Here is a 19569-nt window from a genome sequence, read left to right on the forward strand (position 1 = left end):
GTGGAGGAAGTTCAAGTTGTGTCCTGTGGGACATGTATTCCCACTTAAAAGATCTTACTGACCTTTTAATGGAATCTAATGTTGCAAAGGTGACCCAGGTCCGCTACACTGGAGCAACCTCTTACTGAATAACCTCACTAATGTGAACCAGGTATATTTTAGTCTCCTGAAGTGCCTGGTCTGAGAAGACTCGGTTACGTTCAGAGTGAATCCCATTTGCTTCACATTGCAAAATCCAGGGAATCCTCATTCCCTCTAAGTACCATAAGCTTCTTTATGAAGTTTGGTCTTTGACAACACACTACACAGTGAAATGAAACCTTGTCTTTTTATTAATGTAATATTTCTCTATTGCATGTCCTTACATAATTGATCTTTCACCCATTGGCCTCCAATGCAAAGCTGCTTGCAATCCGTATTGCTGAGAGGAGCGCAGAGAGGTGTGAAAAGCTCAGAGAGGCAACTTGGTGTTTCTCCAGAGTCCAGATGCAACCTCCAGTGAATTAATTTATGCTCCAAACTTGTATCCCCTTGAGTGCTGGCAAAACGGTTTCAGCAAAGGTTTTTCAAGGGAACAGCAGAAGGCCCCTTGGAGACACTGAACTGAAAACGCAGTTAGAGTTGGTTCCCGGTGCAAAAGCATGGACGAGACGGAAGATCTGGGGCACAGCGGAGTTCGGTCGCCAAGGGCAGGGAGGACCAAGGCGGCAGCGGCGGGGCCGCACCCTGGCTGCGCGGGCAGGGCTGGCGAGGCACAGCGCGGCGTGGAGAAGGCAGCGCTGGGGCCGGTGCGGGCGGGCAGAGGCAGCCAGGTCCGAGGGCTCAGAGCCGAGGGGTGTATCTATGCACACTGAGGCACACTGCCCGAGCTCCCGGGTCTCGGCCGTGCCGTGCCGGGGGCCGCGCTTCCCCGGGTCCGGCCAGGGTCGCGGCGCTTCGCGTGAGCGACTCAACCTCCCATCCCGCCCGCCCGCCCTCGGGCAGCGCCGGCCCCGCCCTACGGCGCGCGCCCAATGGGTGCGTGGGCTCATTTGCATATTTGCATATTGGCGGGGACATAACGGCCCGGGGAGGGAGTGGTGGTGGTAGAGGGTTGGTTTGCCTGTCTGTCGGTGTAGGGGCACTCTGGGGCTGCTCCTAGAGTGCTTCCTTGCCATCGCATTATCTTTGTATTTATTTTTTTTAAAAAAGCAAAAACTTGTTTTGTTTTTGCACCGAAACTTTTCTGCCGCAGAAAAGCGCAGGGAGAGAGGAGGCGAGATGGGGAGGAAGGTGCTCCTGGCCGTTGTCTGCCTCTGCCTGCGCTGGGTGGCTGCCCTCGCCGGTAAGTCCCCGGGGCGGAGGCGCTGGGCGTAGCCTGGACGGAGTCCGGAGCGCGCACTGGGGGGGGTATGGGGCAGCTGTCGGCCGTGCCTGCTGCATTTGGGTGAAGTGAGGGATGTGCAGGGAAGTGTCGCCGGCATGGTGGGAGAGGGAAGTTTGGGCATTAGCTTTGAAAGCTCTCCCGGGGATGCTGCGGGACCTGGGTGGCGTGGAGTGGAGAGGTGGACCTGCATTCTGTTAGGACAGACCCGGAGACGGGTCCCTGCCCGAAGCACAGGCACAGCCTGCCGAGCTGTTGGCACGGGCTGTGGAGGTTTGGGATGTTTTTTTTTTTTTTTCCCAGGAGCAAGGTGCCTTCCAAGAGTCCCTTGCTGGAGGTGGATTGGCACAACGGTAGGGTGCCTCGGCCTCCCTGCAGGGCCAAGGACCTCCGTTGTGCATGGGACTTGCCCACCCCGTGGGAGTGCTGCATCCCAACTTCCTACGGTTCTTGGTCCAAATTGCCGAAGGCAAGGTGGAGTTTCATCAGTGTTACGATAATGTGTTTGGGTTGTATTTAACGCCTTTAATGCAGCAGAATCCATTAGGGGAAAAGTGAACAGAGGGGTATACTCTCACAGTGTCTGTATATACGTGTATGATTGCACTTGCACTACACCTATTATACCTGCATTTGTGCATAGGCACCCTCCAGGCTAGTGGAAGTGGAACATGTGTGAATGTTGACCACTAGCTGTTCACTAATGCTCTCTTGATTACAACGTGGTTGCAGCTTTAATGAGCAAGAGGCTAGTTTTAGTGGACCACTACTCCTCAAACTTACATTAGCAGTGCCCTGTTGCGGTCTGACTTATATTAATTTCCCACATGTAACATCTGTCTTTAAAAGTCCACAGCCTTAGAAGAACATGTGTCTGTAGCCCTTAGAGCTACTGTGTGATACTAAAATGGGGTACGGAAACTGCTGCTTTTTTCACTGCGGATGCTTTTGTTATTTCCTTTGTGTATAAGGAAGCTGAAGGGAAGTATTGAAAAGTAAGAGGATGGGTGCTAGGGTACAGCCAGAGGAATGTATTCTTGCTTTGAATCCAATGTTATGCCATCAGAGGCAATCAAAAGCAGTTTTCATTGCAGTATCCAAGTTCCATACAGTAAAATATCTTCCCAGAGCAAGCTTTCATCCCTATAGGAACCAATTTGCCGCAGACTCACTAACGATTACATTAATTCTCCTTAGGGACAGGTTATATGAAAACAGATTGTGTGGTCATCCTAAAGATATTCAGGCATTCAGTCCTGCACTATTTCTTGCACAGCACAGTAAAAAGATGTTTAGAAAAAGATATTTGAGGTGAAAATAACATTGGTGTTCCAGAAAAAGATCAAAATGTTACTAGGAATACATACTGATCTCTGTTTTACTCAGTGTAAATCCGGAGTCAGGGATTACAGCAGATCTATACTGTTTTGTGATGTGAGCTGCTGGCTTTAGCTATTGCTATGTTTGGGATGGACCTACCAGGACAGCTGTGGCATGGCCTTTCCAGAAAAAATGCATTTCTGAGAAGGCGCAAAAGTGTGCTGGAGAATAGTATGAGCACTAGCACTCCTAAAAGTTTGCTTGAGTCTCTTCTGTGCAGGAAGTACTTGCATGGTATGGCTTTCTCATGCATCCTTTCCTCTATATTACTGCAAAGTCTGACAGTGATTGCATTTTATTGTCTTGGGTTAATTCCAGTAAATCCCAGAGGGACTAATGGATGGCAAGACCTCTGCTGGATTGAGCTACAAGCCTTCCAGCTGCAGCTGAGTAAGGATCTATTTGACAAGGGAGTGTCCTGGAGAGGGGCAAGCACCCATGTGCACAGTGCAAGAACTGTGGTTTGCCCTGATTTTGCTAGCTGCAGGACTTGAGCTGGGAGGTGCCCGCTCAGCATCTAAACTTGGGTGCAGTTGCTTTCCAGAGGTGTTGCTCTTTCAGTTGACTCTGGCTAGGAAGTGAAGGAGAATGTACTGTTGGGGCACTGCCATTAAGGAAGACTTAAACAAACTTGAAGTTGTAAATTCTTTACAGTAAAGTTAAACAGTAACCTGACCTGTGGGGTAGATTTCATGGGATTGCAACACACAGTAGTAGTCTGCTTTCAGTTTGTAGTGTAGATCAAATTGAACGTTAACAATTTCTGTGGTACAGCCCTTTTATTACAGCTGACCAGGAGTTTGCTTCAGAACTCATTTAAGAATTCGGTATGGCTGACTGATAGATGATCCTAATGCTGGCTGTCAGCTGAGGGAAGAATTATTCCAGTTAACTCCAGCTGGTTATGTAAATGTTTGATGTTATGTGCGGATGTTCGCTGCTGTGCGTGTGTGTGCGCACATGTCTGTGTGGACTTGAGTTTACACAGTCCAGCAGTATAATTTCTAATGATCTTTGCACCTAGCTAATAGTATTTCCGTTTCTGTGTACATAAAGCTAGGAAATTGTTGTTTATCAAAGATTCTCTTTTTAAAACCATAGTTCAAGTGCACTGATTCTGGCAAGTGTTGTTATCATCTGTGGTGTCCTGTGTCTGATGTGGGTAGTTTAACTTTTGATTAATATTCCAGATGCTGTTGCTTCCTCAAAACTCGCGTTCTCCACCCAGCTGACCAGTGATAAAGTTTTCCTCAAACTCAATTGCCAGGTTGCCTTGGGCTTCCCATGAAGGAAACTTGAAGCTGAATTTTCTTGATTAGTGTGTAAAGTGAAGTGCTTTCATAATGGAGTTTCACAAATTGCAAGTCCAAAGTGTAAGAAGGTTTAAACAGGAAAATGGAACTGACTTTTCCCACTCTAAGGGTTTTTTTACACTTTGCTTTGAGTTCTATAATATACTCTTTACCTTGATGTACTGGACAGCTTTTTAAAAATATGAAAACTGAGATTATGTAAGTGGAGGTTTAAGAAAAATATCAGAAGTCTGCAGACCATGGTAAAATGATGGAGTTTGGCAATGCAGCCTATAGGGTGTTAGAAAAGGCAGCTTGGTGAAATTGGTGGCTTAAGTCTTCATTCTGCTCTGTTTTCCAGTTCCCTAAATAGTACCTTTGTAGGTGACCTTGTTAACTGTAAGCACATAGCAGTAGCCAGAAAACTTTATTTTGTAACGGGCTTCTATTTGCACCTGTGTGTCTGGAAGCTTTTGCAATAAAGAACACATGCCTTTATACCTCTGCTGAACTGTGGGAAAACGTGACTTTTAGCAAAACCATGGATTTGCTTTGTCTACAGATTTTTACCTCCAGTTCTGCTTCTCTTCAAGACCTTGTTTAGAGATGGACTTGCATTCTTGTAACTAAAAACTACTTCAGTGTCTTAGGATGGATGCACATAAATGTCTTTATCTAATTTTTATATCTACATTATGTAAAACCTGATGCAAATCCATGTAAAATTCTGTCCCCCTTTCAGAAATATGCTGAAGAATCCCCATTTCTGGGTTTTCCCTGGGTTAATTTAGGTTTAAATTCATCATTAACTAACCAGTGATGACTGTAAATAGGCTGTCTCTGCATTTGGCTTTGTTTAAGGCTGTAAGAATGAGACCCATCTGTTTGACTATCTCAGGACATGGTTCAACGAGATTTCTCACTTTAAATCTATGAGGAAAAGGTCTGTGGCAAAAGTCTATGTATGACAAAGTTTGGGTTTGAATCAGTTTTAGACCAAGACACTCTGAGGCACAAAAGTAAAGTGAGAAATACTAGTTTTCTAAAGTGATATGTTTTGTAGCTTCTCAGCTGCAGTTTTAAACCATTGTATGTATAGATGTCACTGTGTGGTGAGTATGTACATACTGTTGCATACTTCTCTACTGTAGTTCTAAAATTTAATCTGCAGAAGGTGGGAGGTAAGGTGGTGCTGTAGCATGTGTGCAGCATTACATGAGGTGCAGACAAGTTATACTCTGAGCCATACAGAACTTGGAAAACCTAACTCAAGCAGATTTTGAGGATAGCTTCTTAATGAGCACATCATTAAGAAGTCTGTAACAAACCCTGCCACACACACTTCGCTTATCCAGAGGATATCTTGCTGCTGGTAACTGAGCATGTGTGGACATTAAACAATGTGACACTTCTTTTGAGCATAAAAGATGCTAACAGTAATTTCTTCGGACTTTCTGGTTTCTCATACAGGCTGAAGCACACAAATATTTGTGAAGCACTTTGTGCGTCTTCAGTGGTAGGTGTCACTGTACAGCAATCTTTCTAAATCTGGTGCACTTTTCTAAGTGCACCTTTAAATATAGTGCACTTAGAATTGTAAATTTAGTTTATTACAAGCTCACTTCCAAAAGAGATATGGTCTGGACTTATATGCAAATTATAGCATGTGTTTGTAATTGAAAACACACTACAAGACAGGTTATCAATTTCATATAGTTTTTGGATGATTATCAGAAAGGTTTAATTCAGAAGGGAAACGATATCTAAGTATGAAAGAAAGCACTATTAACTAGTGAACAGGTGGACTGTTCTTGTTTGCCTTCTGTGCTGGACAGGAATATACATAATTGGAAGTCCTTGCATTGTATGCCTTACAGTTGAAAGCTATTCTTGGTCCTTTCAAGGTTTTACTGATTCACTGCTGAGTGAAAAGTTATAGTTGATATTTAACCAATTGGCCTTTGGGACTTTTCTTTTTCTGGCTAAGAAGTCAATAGTGTGAGTCTAAAGATTTGTTTCAGAAAGGGGTTTGATACTCTCCCAGTTGATGAGAAAATGAAATTTTGAATATGTAAAAATAAAAAAGGGGCAACTTCTGAGAAAGGTCAGCATTTGGTTAGTTTGGTAAATTTTGCTTTTGGTAAGTAAAGTCTTATATTCACTATTATGTGAATACTTCTACTGGTTTGGAGAAAGGTGTTTTTCATAAACTTTATCCCATCTTTAGGGAGAAGGAGTCAGGAAGGGGGCCCTCAGTGTCCAATTATCCTGGATTAGCTAGCCTAGCGCAGTCAAGGTCAAAACAAAGTTGGGCACTGCTTCTGTTCAGTGAATGGTTCTTGTTACTTCCGTGCATGTGCTTTGCTTTTGGCACGTGAGAAGTGCTGATGAACTCGGGTGATGTTAAGCTGTTGATTGTAGATGACAGCGGTCTCTCTAAGGCTTGTACATGAGCATTTGTTGCTAGCCTGTGTGCTGGTTTTACACCTCATGCAAGAGGTTAGATGCTGATTTCTGTGGCCCTCCAAGCACAGCAGGAACCTCTGAGAATTTATGCAGTTACCTCATGGCTAAGTGAGGTTGGGCATAAGTCAGTGCCCTGCTGAATACGGTAGCTTGAATGAGAAGACCAGGAAGACTAAATTTTAGGAAGAAAAGATAGTTCATTATTTGTGGCCTCTGAGTGATGCAGCACAACTTCATGGAGAAAGACAAATCTACCAGTTATCATAGAAAACCTCTTCTGCAGTTGAAAAAGAAGGGGAGAGGAAGTCTGTGTCCAGCATGAGGTCCTCACCATGTCCCTTTGCATTTCTTATGGTGGCTTGGAGCCATTCATTAATGTGTGTGTAGGAGTTTGTGAAAGCTTGGTGGTGATGATGCCAGGAAACAGCACTGAGCAGGTCAGGGTTGGCCTGAGTTCAGCTACAGTTGGAAGGCAGGCAATCAATATTTGCCAAATGCAAGTTGCCAAAGTAGGGCCTGATTTTCAAAAAGTGCTGGAGTTCAAGTCCACATTTAATTACAGGGTCTGCTGGGTATAGAAGTACTGAAGTGTTGAGTCAGATGTAAAAAGAGGAGGCATTTAAGTTTCTTCCCAGACAAAGAGAGTAGTGAGCACAAAGCCTAAAATCACTTCTCTGCCTTGGCAGGAACAAAAGGAAAACTTATTTGGAAGCTGGAAGCTGGAGGGAGTTCTCTAAAGTGATCTTTTCAGGCCATTGCATGCTGTGTTGCCACTAGTACATGATCTTCACCTCTCCCCCCCACTGGGGATCCAAAACAGCTGCAGGCAGAGGAAGATTTTTTTTTTTTCCTGCAGTGTTGCCTATTGGATGATCTGAAAAAATATTGCCTTCAAAATACAAGCTTATGCTTTGCTAGTTCAGTTTACTTTAATGGGTTCCTACTCTTCTCACGTGCTAGTTTTTTTGCAGAATCACAGAATGGTAGGGGTTGGAAGGGACCTCTGGAGATCATCAGCCAGGGAATAGATCAGGAGGACTAAGACCCTGATAGAATTAAACCTGGCCAGAAACATCAAGATTAATAAGAAAAGCTTCTATAGGTATGTTGGTGATAAAAGGAAGACTAGGGATAATTTGGGCCCTCTCAGCAATGGGAGACCTAGCTACCCAGGATACGGAGAAGGCTGAGGTACTCAATGACTTTTTCACTTTAGTCTTTACTGGAAAGTGCTCTGGCCACACCGCCCAAGTCGAAGAGGGAACAGGCAGGGCCTGGCAGAATGAAGAACTGCCCACCATAGGAGAAGATCAGGTTTGAGACCATCTAGGGAACCTGAATGCACACAATTCATGGGACTTGATGTGGTGCATCCGTGGGTCCTGAGGGAGCTGGCGGATGTAATTGCTAAGCCACTATCCATCATATTTGAGAAATTGTGGCAGTCTGGGAAACATAACCCCCATATTTAAAAAGTGGAGAAGACCCTGGGAATTACAGGCCAGTCAGCCTCACCTCTGTGCCTGGCAAGATCATGGAGCGGATCCTCCTGGAAAATGTAAGGGCGCATGGAAAATGAGGTGATTGACAGCCAACATGGCTTCACTAAGGGCGAATCCTGCCTGACAAATTTGGTGGCTTTCTACAATGGGGTTACAGCAATGGTGGATAAGGGAAAAGCAACTGACATCATCTACCTGGACTTATGTAAGACTTTTGACACTGTCTTACATGACATCCTTGTCTCTAAACTGGAGAGACATAGATTTGATGGATGAACCACGGGGTGGATCAGGAATTGGCTAGATGGTCACACCCAAAGAGTCATCGTCAATGGCTCAATGTCCAAGTGGAGACCAGTGACAAGTGGTGTTCCTCAGGGGTCAGTGTTTGGACTGGTGCTGTTTAACATCTTCATTGGTGACATGGACAGCGGGATTGAAGGCACCCTCAGCAAGTTTGCTGACGACACCAAGCTGTGTGGTGCGATGGACACACTGGAGGGAAGGGTTGCCATCCAGAGGGACCTTGACAGGCTGGAGAGGTGGGCCTGTGCAAACCTCATGAAGTTGAGCAAGGCCAAGTGCAAGGCCCTGCACCTGGGTTAAGGCAATCCTGAGCACAGCTACAGGCTGGGCAATGAGTGGATTGAGAGCAGCCCTGAAGAAGAGGACTTGGGGGTGCTGCTAGATGAAAAGCTGACTATGAGCCAGCAATGTATGCTTGCAGCCTAGAAAGCCAACTGCATCCTCAGCCACATCAAAAGAAGTGTGGCAGGCAGATCGAGGGAGGCAATTCTCCCCCTCTGCTCTGCTAAGACCCCACCTGGAGTACTGCATCCGGTTCTGGGGCCCTCAGCACAAGAAAGACATGGACCTGCTCGAGCGGGTCCAGAAGAGAGCCATGAAGATGATCAGGGGGCTGGAGCATCTCCCCTGTGAGGATAGGCTGAGAGAGTTGGGGTTGTTCAGCCTGGAGAAGAGAAAGCTCTGGGTAGACCTGATAGGGGCCTTCCAATACTTAAAGGGGGCATACAGGAAAGGTGGGGAGGGACTCTGTATCAGGGAGTGTGGTGATAGGACAAGGGGTAATGATTGCAAACTGAAAGAGGGAAGATGTAGGTTAGATATTAGGAAGAAGTTCTTCACTACAAGGGTGGTGAGACACTGCAACAGATTTACCAGGGAAGCTGTGGCTACCCCCTCCCTGGCAGTGTTCAAGGCCAGGTTGGATGGGGCTTTGAACAACCTGGTCTAGTGGAAGGTGTTGCTGCCCATGGCAGGGGGGTTGGAACTAGGTGATACTTAAGCTCCCTTCCAACCCAAACCATTCTATGTTTCTATGATCTAGTCCAATGCCCCTGCTAAAGCAGGTTCACCTAGAGTAGGTTGCACAGGATCATTCCCAGGTGGGATTTGAGTATCTCTAGGGAAGGGGGCTCCACAACCTCCCTGGGCAGCCTGTTTCAGTGCTCTGTCACCCTTAATGTAAAGTTTTTCCTCATGTTGAGGCAGAACTTCCTGTGCTCCAGTTTGTGCCTGTTGCCCCTTGTCCTGTCACTGGGCACCATGGAAAAGAGCTTGGCTGCACCATGTTGACACCAGCCCTGTAGATATTTATAAGCATTGATAAGGTCCCCTCTGTCTTCTCTCCTCCAGGGTGAACAGTCCCAGGTCTCTCAGCCTTTCCTCATAGGAGAGGTGTTCCTGTCCCCTAATCATCTTTCTACCCCTCCACTGGACTCACCCCAGTGGTTCCCCGTGCCTCTTGAACTGGGGAGCCCAAAACTGGACACAGTACTTCAGATGTGGCCTCATCAGGGCAGAGTAAAGTGGGAGGATGACCTCTGTTGACCTGCTGGCCACACTCTTCTTAGTGCAGCCCAGGACACCATTTGCCTTCTTGGCAACAAGGGTACATTGCTGGCTCATGGTCAACTTGCTGTCCACCAGAACTCCCAGGTCATTTTCCACAGAGCTGCTCTCCAGCAGGTTGACCCCCAGCCTCTACTGGTGTATGAGGTTATTCCTCCCCAGGTGCAGGACCCTACACTTGCCCTTATTGAACCTCATTAGGTTCCTCTCTGCCCAACTCTCCAGCCTGTCCAGGTCTTGCTGAATGGCAGCACAGCCTTCTGGTGTGTCAGCCACTCCTCCCAGTTTTGCATCATCAGCAAACTTGCTGAGGGAATACTGTCCCTTCATCCAAGTAATTGATGAATATATTGAACAAAACTGGACCCAGTACTGACCCCTGGGGAACACTGCTAGTTACAGACTTCCATCTAGACTCAGTGCTGCTGATCACAACTCTCTGAGCTCTGCCATTCAGCCAGTTCTTAAAATATGTAATAGTATGTTAGGAACTTGCTGCTTTCCTGCATCTACTGCCTGTGACTGTCCTGTGCAGTTTTCTGCACTGCTGTGGTAATTCACAGGTTTCCTGTTAATAGTGTAATGGGGAAAATACTGACTCCTAAAAGGAATTCATGCCTCTCTGACAGCTGGCCAGATTCTCACTGTTTTAGCAGGACCTTGGAGGGGGAGCGATTTTCACCCTTTGATTTCTTCTTTACGTGGCTTTTGCGGCATGAAAGGAGCACTGTAGGAAATGAAAAGTACAAGTCCCATTTCTTGACTATTCTTGATACCTCTTCAGCATCATACCTGTGAACTGATGAGTTCTGAACTGTTTGTCCTCATACTCCTAAAACACTGCTGTATGTTTCTTGTGCTTTTGCATGGCAGAAGCTGAGACCAATTTTGAGGGAATTGAGAGCAAGTTTTCCTTACGGACACCTGCAGAGCCCGATGAGGATGTCTGCTACCTGGTTCCTGGGCAGGTGGACAGCCTGGCACAGTGCAATTTCAACCATACCAGTAAAACCTTTGTGGTGATCCATGGGTGGACGGTAAGAAGAAAGGGGAGGAATTTCCTTTTTAACCACACTTCTGATAAACTGCACTAGATATATCAGCTGAGATGTCTATACACCACAGATAATATTAATTTAAAAATATTTTTTAATTTAAAAATAACAGGTGACAGGAATGTATGAAAGTTGGGTCCCGAAGCTGGTGGATGCTCTGTACAAGAGGGAACCTGATTCTAACGTCATTGTGGTGGACTGGCTAACTCGAGCTCAGCAGCACTACCCAGTGTCTGCTGCATACACTAAGCTGGTGGGAAAGGATGTTGCTATGTTCATTGACTGGATGGAGGTAAGACATGTAGTCACATGTCTCATATTGTACATAATGTCCTAGGAGACAAAACAGCAATGATGCAGCTGTGTGGTTCATCTCTGTTTGGGTAGATGGAGTTTAGCTATTGCAGACAGTACTTTTGCTGGACTGGTAAAATCCCGGATTTAATTTAATGGTTATCTCACACAAGGAGGCCTTTTATAGTGCATTCCAGAAACTTCACCTTGTGGTCTGTGGAGCCCTGTGAGTCCACAGTATTTCTGAAGGCTCTGTGAGAGGTAGCTATGAAAGACAGGTTCCTGTAAGTTATACAGCAGCAAGCCCTTGGGAAACAGAAGCTGGCCCTGCCTTTAGGAAATACTTAGGAGATCCAGAAACTGGTGGGGAGGGGGTCACTGAGAACCTTTGGTATAATACATAGCCCTCTGTTCCATCTTTTATTCTACATTCCTCTCTGCTTAGATTTTTGCCTTACGTTAATTACAAGTGACCTAATATGGCACAAAACTATGTTAATTGTATTTAGTGTTTCTTTTATTATTTATGGGTCAAAGAGAAATCCCAGTGTTTACAAAACATTTTCCCTTGGGTCTTCTGATGTTTTCTCATTTGACTTCAAACTTTAAACAAATCGCTCTTTTGCAGGAGCAATTCAATTATCCTCTCAACAATGTCCACTTGCTGGGGTACAGTCTAGGTGCTCATGCTGCTGGGATCGCTGGGAGCCTGACTAAGAAGAAGGTGAACAGAATTACTGGTAAGAAAACCTGTGGTTGTAGAGTGGAGAGTCCTGGTTTTTTTCATGCTGAAATATTGTGTTCCTCTGGAAACTCACCAGAATAACTGTTGCTTATTGGCAGTACTTAGGTTATGTGTTCATGCTTTACTGAATCAGCAGGGCTGATATTCTGTAGTAGAACTGAAAAGGTTCAGAAAAGCACAACAAAGATGGTGGGTGAGAAGCCTTGATCTGCTTCTGCACAAGAAATGAGTGAGTGGGCAGGGATTCATCAGCCATTTGAAGAGACTAGTTGTGGGCGGGGGTGTGATTGAGACTGGCCAAGTCCATGGCTTGGAGAAGGTCACAGTATCTCTTGCACCATGAGAACTTCAGCTGGTTGTCTTCACCCAGGCGATCATCCCTTGCATCTGGTGGGAGCCATTCAAAAAGAACAGGAGGTAGATCCTCCTGCAGTGGGTGTAGTACCTGCAGAGCTCTCTGCCATGGGATGCTGCAGATGCATGAAGTTTATATGGACTCAAAGGGAGACTGGACAGATAGTCAGAAAAGATTGTGGGTTGCTAAAAAATTAATCCTAATAGGCTCAAGTGATATTCTATGCTGAAAATAATACTGGGAGAGTTTTGGGAAGGGGAGGGAAGTATACTCGCCCTGTTCTTATGCATGCTTCAATGTCTGCTTAGGGTGACTTTTGGAGACTGAGAAGTGTGCTAGACAAGACAGGGTGCACAGTCACTCTGGGGCCGGTTTACAGCCCAGCACCTGGAGAGCTGAGCCCCTAGCTGTGATCTCAGTGACAAAATAAATTCCAACATCAGCAAATGAGGCTAAGAAAATCATTCATCTGAGGGGTCTTAGCTGCTGAGAGAGCTTGGAGTGGCATCCAAATGGGAGCCTAACTCCCTTCCTCCTGGCATCCTTTGCTGTTTCACGTGAGCCTGGCTGTGATCCCAGATCTACAGGTGTGCTAGGGGGTGGGCTAGGCAGCAGTTGCATCTGGAAAGGCTGACTCCTGAGAGGTGCCAGATTTAAAATCAGGAGGCGAAAGCACTAGTCCCTCTACACTTTTTTTCTCTGCTGCAGCTTTGTTGCTTTCACTGAGGCTGCCAAATCATTCAAGTACAAGTAGCCCTCTGTTATGACCCCATGGTTTCCCTCTGTGCCCAGGATGAGCCTTTCCCTGGGAAAGTGGTGTCACCTTTGAGCACAAGGAGTGATGGGATGTGGTCCCCGAAGTGCTCGCCCCAGCAGAGGGGCAGGCAGCTCAGATGGGATGAGGCTAACTAGGGGTCGGCCACCCAGGTGCCTGGCCCCAGCTGAGGGCTGCAGAAAAGATGTGTTCCTTCAGCTCTGCCTTCAGCCATCTCTCAAGTAGTTGTCTGGATTCAAGAGATAGTACTTGTTCACTGACAGAATAGTTCTTGTGTGTTTTTGATGTCAGTGTTGCTGCAGCTTGACAGTTTACTGCAATAATCCCCTTCCCCTTAGGCATGAAGACAGTGAAGTTCTTGTTTGTTTCCCACTTGTTTCCCTTGCAGAAAGTTAGCAGCAAGACATTTTGCACACTTTAGAAAAATTTTACAATTCTTGACAAGAGAGGAAGACATTGAAAAAAATATTTACTAGCTTGTTTCTTCTGTCTGCTGGAAATGCTACAGCTGTGAGGAAGTTATCTGGGCAGCTTTACATATGTTTACATACACCTTATTTTTCAAACAGTGACAGCATTTCAAGGTAGCGCATTTGATTGTCCTTTATACATGAATGCTACTTAAATGGTCCCACTGTAATGTCTGCAGTGACACCAACACAATGTGGAATACTCCAGCCCAATGTGGTAGCTGAGTTTGGCATTTATCACTGTCGATGTCTTTGGCAGACAGTAATCTCAGTTTTTCGTTGTGGTTTGCCCCGTAAAGGGCTGGATCCAGCTGGTCCTACCTTTGAGTATGCCGATGCCCTCACCCGCCTCTCCCCTGATGATGCTGACTTTGTGGATGTCCTACACACCTACACTCGAGGCTCTCCAGACCGCAGTATTGGCATCCAGAAGCCTGTTGGACACATTGATATTTATCCTAATGGTGGAGGCTTCCAGCCAGGTTGCAACTTGGGAGAAGCACTCCGTCTGATTGCTGAAAAAGGCTTTACAGGTGAGGCTGCTCTGAAACAAACAGTATAACATCCAAAGGGATATCTTCAATAGCCATCAGGTTTTCTGCAAGCAAATATCTTTGAAAGGAACAGGAATGTGTTCCTTTAAGTGCTCTTAAAAGTCATCTTATAAAGCCCAGTGCTGGCATAGCAGATTGTGCCTGTTGATAGCATTGCTTAAGGGGTTTATGTCGTGTGCATGTGTGTATATATATGACACATCTTTGTTCTTCCAAGATGTGGATCAGCTGGTGAAATGCTCCCATGAACGATCCATCCACCTCTTCATTGACTCCCTGCTCTATGAAGAAAAGCCCAGCATGGCCTACCGCTGCAACACAAAGGAGGCTTTTGAGAAGGGTCTCTGTCTGAGCTGCAGGAAGAACCGCTGCAACAATTTGGGTTATAAAGTCAATAGAGTGAGAACGAAGAGAAACACTAAAATGTACTTGAAAACCCGTGCTCAGATGCCCTATAAAGGTAGGTCCTCCTTGCTTTCTGGTGAGCAAGACTGGTACATTTGCTCAGCTGTGTGTCAGGATGGGTACATGCTGCAGATGGCAATATTGCTGCTTTGGTGCCTGTGGTGAGCAGGACTGAAGCTTGCCTGCAGTTTGCCATTAAGCGCAAGCTAAAGTACGGTCTCAGAAAAACAATGTCATCTTACTCAAGGTGTGGAGGTGGGGGTGTAGAATACAGAAAGGAAGGTATTTTGTAGCAAAGGTAAGAAGATTTGCTCTGTGGCCCCATCACTTAGAACAACAGAGCCTTCCAATTTTTTCAGTTTTTCATCCAAATGAATTTTTCCTACTACTGGGAAGATGATCAGTAGAACTGAGCCTGATGAGCAACTTCTTTAAAGATGTGCAACCGTCAGACTTGTAGTGCCTTTGCCAGAAGAGCACCAGCCCTCATTAAAACATCGCAGCACTTCTTGATTCCCATTGCTGCAGTGGTAGGTCTGAGAAGGACACTGCCAGAAGGAACTGGAAGGCTTTCATCTATGGAAATAGCTTCTGAGTTGGGTTTTAGTATTTTTTTTCCTCCCTAGCTTTGACTGTACCACATGGTATGCTCATTGTGCGCATTGTGTGGTGGACTAGCAATCAGAGAACACATTCCTGCAGTGTAAGAATAGCTGCAAGAATGGTGTTGGCATTTGATGCTTAATCTGCAGTGTCAGTGAGTTGAAATTTCTTTCACCAAGGCTGCTGAATGAGGAGGGCACAGCTCACTTGTTTCAAGTCAAGGACAGCAAGTCTTACACGTCTGTAATGGGTCTGAAGGCAATACTGCAGACTCTGGGATTGTTATATTGGCAGTCAACTTAAATGCAGAGTTTAGTTGCAAGGACTTTTAATTGTGATTCTCTTGCATCCTAAGCTTTACCTCCTCACAAAGATAGTTCCCTGGATACCTGCAGAGAACAAACTCCTCAGTTTAGTGGTGTTGGTGTATTGCAACCTGGGATTTGCACAGGGGGGGTTGGGGGTGTTTTGTCACTGTCATCCTCTTTGGAGGTTGAGTTTTTTCCTAAAGGCCTTTTCTTTTGTGTTCTTCCAGTCTTTCATTACCAGGTCAAGATCCATTTCTTTGGAAAGACTAATACAACCAAGACAAACCAGCCATTCCTGATATCTCTCTATGGCACTCTAGATGAGAGTAAGAACATTGCTTTCACACTGTGAGTAGCTGCAGAAACAGTTGCAATGTACTGTTGAGTCTACCTAAATCCGTTAAAGCCCTAACTGAAAAAATTGTTTTAGCTCCAGCTACAGAAATCTTAGAGTCCCAGAATCTGCTCTTGTCCTTGATCAAGGGGTGCATCCACTGCTGAAGCTAATGATCTAAGCTCTATAGGAGCTGTTCTTGGTAAGGGATCTGAAATATGGAAATGTGGCTCAGCCTAATCAGAATTAAGTTTCTTGTTTTCTTCTCTTTTCAGTATCTTTATGCAATGTTAAAGCTCTTTAAAAGCAGACTGCAACCTGGAGTTAATTGTCTGGTGGGTCTGAAGGTCTCAGTGCAGAAGCTGAGGGAGAGATGGGATTTGCTTCCATAGCTCTGCAAATAAGCAGATGTCTGTGCTTACATCCCTGCATATGGGCTGGCAGGGGTCGTGGCTGGAAAGCACCAAAGTCTATTTTCTGCTCTTGAAGAACCTGGATTGTTCCTGGCTGGTGCTTGTCTGACTACTTTGAGAACCACCAGCACTGGAGAAGACATGCCTTGCCTGGCAGTCTGTCCCAGGATTTTACCAACCTTGGAGCAGGAAGCTTTTTCTTGTGCGTCTATGAAAGCTTGTGGTTTATCTATCAGAGCTATGGAGAAGGTTCCTTCCTTCTTCTTTGAAGTACATTAAGGAGAAACAGAACCAGGACACTCTTCTTTTTGTCCAACAGTTCCCTTTTTTCTTTTTTCTTTATTCCCCTCCCCACAGGCCTGAAGTCTCCTCAAACAAGACCTTCTCCTTCTTGATTTACACAGAAGTGGAGATTGGTGACCTCCTTATGTTGAAGCTGCAGTGGGAGAAAGACACCTTCTTCAGCTGGTCAGACTGGTGGACTCCTTTTACATTTGACATCCAGAGAGTCAGAGTGAAGTCAGGAGAAACTCAGAAGAAGTAACTTGTTTTGATTGTTATAAGCTATATTTAGTTTTAATTGACAGTGTTTCCTGATTCCTGGTATCTCATGGAGTGAGACAAAACATGAAAAGCAGTTACAAATGGGTGCAGCACCGATAATCAGGGCTCCAGTGGCACCAAACCAGCATTTATGTCAACCAGGTTCAGTTGGTTGCTTCCACTGGGATCTGCAATCTGTAGCTTTACTTCCATGTAATTCACTTGAATACCGCTGACTCATGTGCCTCAGTTATAGTATGCAGGAGAGGTTCTCCATGAACCAGTATCTCTGGTGTTTGCAGTTCCTCCCCTTATTTCTCTTGCTGGACATTTGCATAGACTTTCTTGAAAATAGCATACTTAGAAGGGTTTCTAAAAATCTCCTTCTAAAAGTGCATTTGCACAAGAAGTCATTGCTTTAAGCTGGATTTCTTAAGAGTTGAATACCTGAATGGCAGGTGAAAACTGAAATGTGACTGTTGTAGGATGGTGATGCATGAATGTTAAAACAGCAAAGTCTAAACAGAACTGCTTTGACCTGAATCTTTGGAAATACTCATATTCACTGGACATGAGATCTCTTAGCAGAAAATGGACCCAGAACTTAGTATGCATGTCCTGTGAACACTGCTGTGAATAATATGTTCCTCCTTTGAATAAACAAGGCAGTCACTTGATCTAAGAACAGTTATCAGTGCTGAACAAATATAGGGGTGGGGAAAGTACTGATAAATAGAAAAGCAACTGCTCAGGTTTTCTGGAATTGGCAACCTACTTTGCAAACATTTGAGGGAGTAAGGCTTTCTTCCAAGATCATTCAAAGTCACACAAGGACTGGTGTAAATAAAGATCCAAGAGACTTTGAGCTCTCTTAGCTATGAGAAGATTTTATGCAAAGGACCAGCAAAAGTTATAGCTACAGTTTGAGGTCCATGCATAATACATTTAGCAGTTTTTCTTGCACAGTGTTTCTTCATCACAGAATTATCTTTTAAAAATAATTTTCTCACATGCTTATAAAGTAGTAGTGTCCCACATGACAAAGGATAAAAACTGCTTCCAAGCATCAGTTGTGTTCCTACAGTTAAAAAGAGATGTCTGGCTCAGTCATGTGATTGTCCAATATTTATTCCACAGGGTGGTGTTCTGTTCTAAAGATGGCACCTCACGTCTCAGTAAGGGAGAAGAGGCGGCGATATTCGTGAAATGCTTGGAGCAGCCTGTCAACAGGAAGAGAGGAGGGTATGAGTGATCGCTGTTGACTTTGGTTTGGGGGAAACTTGAGCAGTAGCAGCAGGATCTAATAAAGCTTCCCAATTTGGTTGACTTGTGTGCACTAATCTTCTCAAGGCTTCGGAAGCATCACAACTCAGACTAACCTGAGGTTTGCTTATGGCAGCTTTGGCAACTTAAAAACCCCTAACTTGCTTCTCTGCCAACCGTCTCCTTGTGTGGTTATTGGCATGTCTGAAAAGCAAGTACAAGTCACTGCCTCTCACATTCACAAGGTGGCCAGGTGTAAATGACTGTTAGTGCCTTGTCTGTAAACCCTGCGTAACACAGAGGAAACTGAGCCTTATCTAAGGATTGACTAACTTTACCCTTAATTTGAGAACATCCATACTGAGTCAGGCCAGAGCCTGCCCTCCTCACTGGCCAGTGGCAGATTTGGAGGCTGGTACAAAAACTGAGCAGGCATATGCAGGTGCTCTCCCTGGCACAATGCTTTTTGTTGGCAACTCTCAGATGAGTGACTTCCTGAGACTTCATCTCTGATTTGGATCATAGACTGAATCTCTGTGTTTAATAGCCCTTGGTGCACTTGTAATTTTTTGATCAATAATTTTTCTGACCCAGAGTAAACTTTCAAATGTGAGGCCACCTTTATTTGGACTTTATCCACTAAAGTATTTATTTTAGTACAATTGCTGTGTGTGAAAGGTCTCATGGGGACACTACTAGACCGAGCTCTAGTTCTGCATAGAAAGGCATGTGTGCTGACTTTCACTCCAGGGCAATGACCTGGGGAGGCCTTGAGGGGTTTGTGTGTGTTTATCTGACATGTGAAATCAAGCAGCAGCCAGGAAAGAGCCCAAGCACATAATTGTTTTTTTGTTTAGTGGGCTTTTTGTTCTTAAATTTCGAATAACACAAAAAGGAACAAGTATCTTACATTTCCTCTTCACCTTATCTGTCTTCCCCCCCCCCAGTGCCAAGAAAGCCTCTAAAGAAAATTCTGCTCATGAATCTGCATAAGTGACAAGAATGAAGATTTTTCCAGCTGGAGAGGAGGAGAGTCTGTTCATCCCCATGGACTGGATGTTCAGAACTGAATATATAGAAATATTTACCTGCTGCTGGCTTTTTGCCTGCTATTCCTAGCTATCTTAGGAGACTTCTTGTAAGGAAGTCTCAGCATACAAAGTTACTAACCATGAAGATACATTATCCAAATAGTTAAAAACAACAACAAAAAATCCAAAAATGTGCAAAACAACTTGCCAAAGGCTTGAGTGCTGGGAAGGAATAGGTGATTTTGCTTAATCATGGTGCCTTGTGACAAGGTTTCTTGACATCAAATCCTCTATAACAATTTTCTAGTATTTATTGAAAAGAAGCAAAGCCCTGTACCTGGCTTTTCTTTTCAGGAGTCTTCTGAAACTGGACAGGTTTTTTTCTGGTGTGACTAACTGAATTTTCAGACAGTTCAGTGGCTAGAGTTCACTGTCTTCAAGTGTGTGTTTAGCAAATGAGTAGGTTTCTCATATGGAAGAAGCACCTTTGTGTATTACTAAAAGGCATCAGGGACTGACATAGTATGGGGATGAATTTTCTAGTTT

The 19569-nt window shown here is 44.9% G+C and overlaps 1 protein-coding gene across 5 annotated transcripts; it reads left to right on the plus strand.

The window, feature by feature from the left end:
- The first annotated feature begins 1251 nt into the window (after window positions 1-1251).
- Window positions 1252-18985, plus strand: LPL (lipoprotein lipase). Of its 5 annotated transcripts, none has more exons than XM_009950517.2 (11): window positions 1252-1324; window positions 3588-3602; window positions 10749-10912; window positions 11043-11222; window positions 11853-11964; window positions 13869-14102; window positions 14341-14583; window positions 15667-15787; window positions 16544-16726; window positions 17867-17971; window positions 18940-18985. In XM_009950517.2, exons 1-11 carry the CDS (start codon window positions 1261-1263, stop codon window positions 18983-18985), a joined length of 1467 nt encoding a protein of 488 aa, XP_009948819.1. In that variant the 5' UTR covers window positions 1252-1260. The 5 variants fall into 5 exon arrangements, with proteins under 5 accessions (XP_009948819.1, XP_086335365.1, XP_086335363.1 ...); XM_086479239.1 differs by lacking the exon at window positions 3588-3602 and adding an exon at window positions 6457-6465; XM_086479237.1 differs by lacking the exon at window positions 3588-3602 and adding an exon at window positions 10127-10141 and having other exon boundaries at window positions 10740-10912.
- Window positions 18986-19569: the final 584 nt, after the last annotated feature.

This window comes from Leptosomus discolor, chromosome Z (assembly GCF_034619465.1).
Source record: "Leptosomus discolor isolate bLepDis1 chromosome Z, bLepDis1.hap2, whole genome shotgun sequence".
Lineage (NCBI taxonomy): Eukaryota > Metazoa > Chordata > Aves > Leptosomiformes > Leptosomidae > Leptosomus > Leptosomus discolor.

What these genes read in the sequence shown, in the direction of transcription:
- LPL (XM_086479237.1), top strand. Translation starts at nt 1,261, where the DNA reads ATGGGGAGGAAGGTGCTCCTGGCCGTTGTCTGCCTCTGCCTGCGCTGG. An exon ending in TCAGGAGAAACTCAGAAGAA is followed by an intron (nt 16,727 to 17,866) that starts GTAACTTGTTTT and finishes TTTATTCCACAG; the next exon opens with GGTGGTGTTCTGTTCTAAAG. An exon ending in GTCAACAGGAAGAGAGGAGG is followed by an intron (nt 17,972 to 18,939) that starts GTATGAGTGATC and finishes CCCCCCCCCCAG; the next exon opens with TGCCAAGAAAGCCTCTAAAG.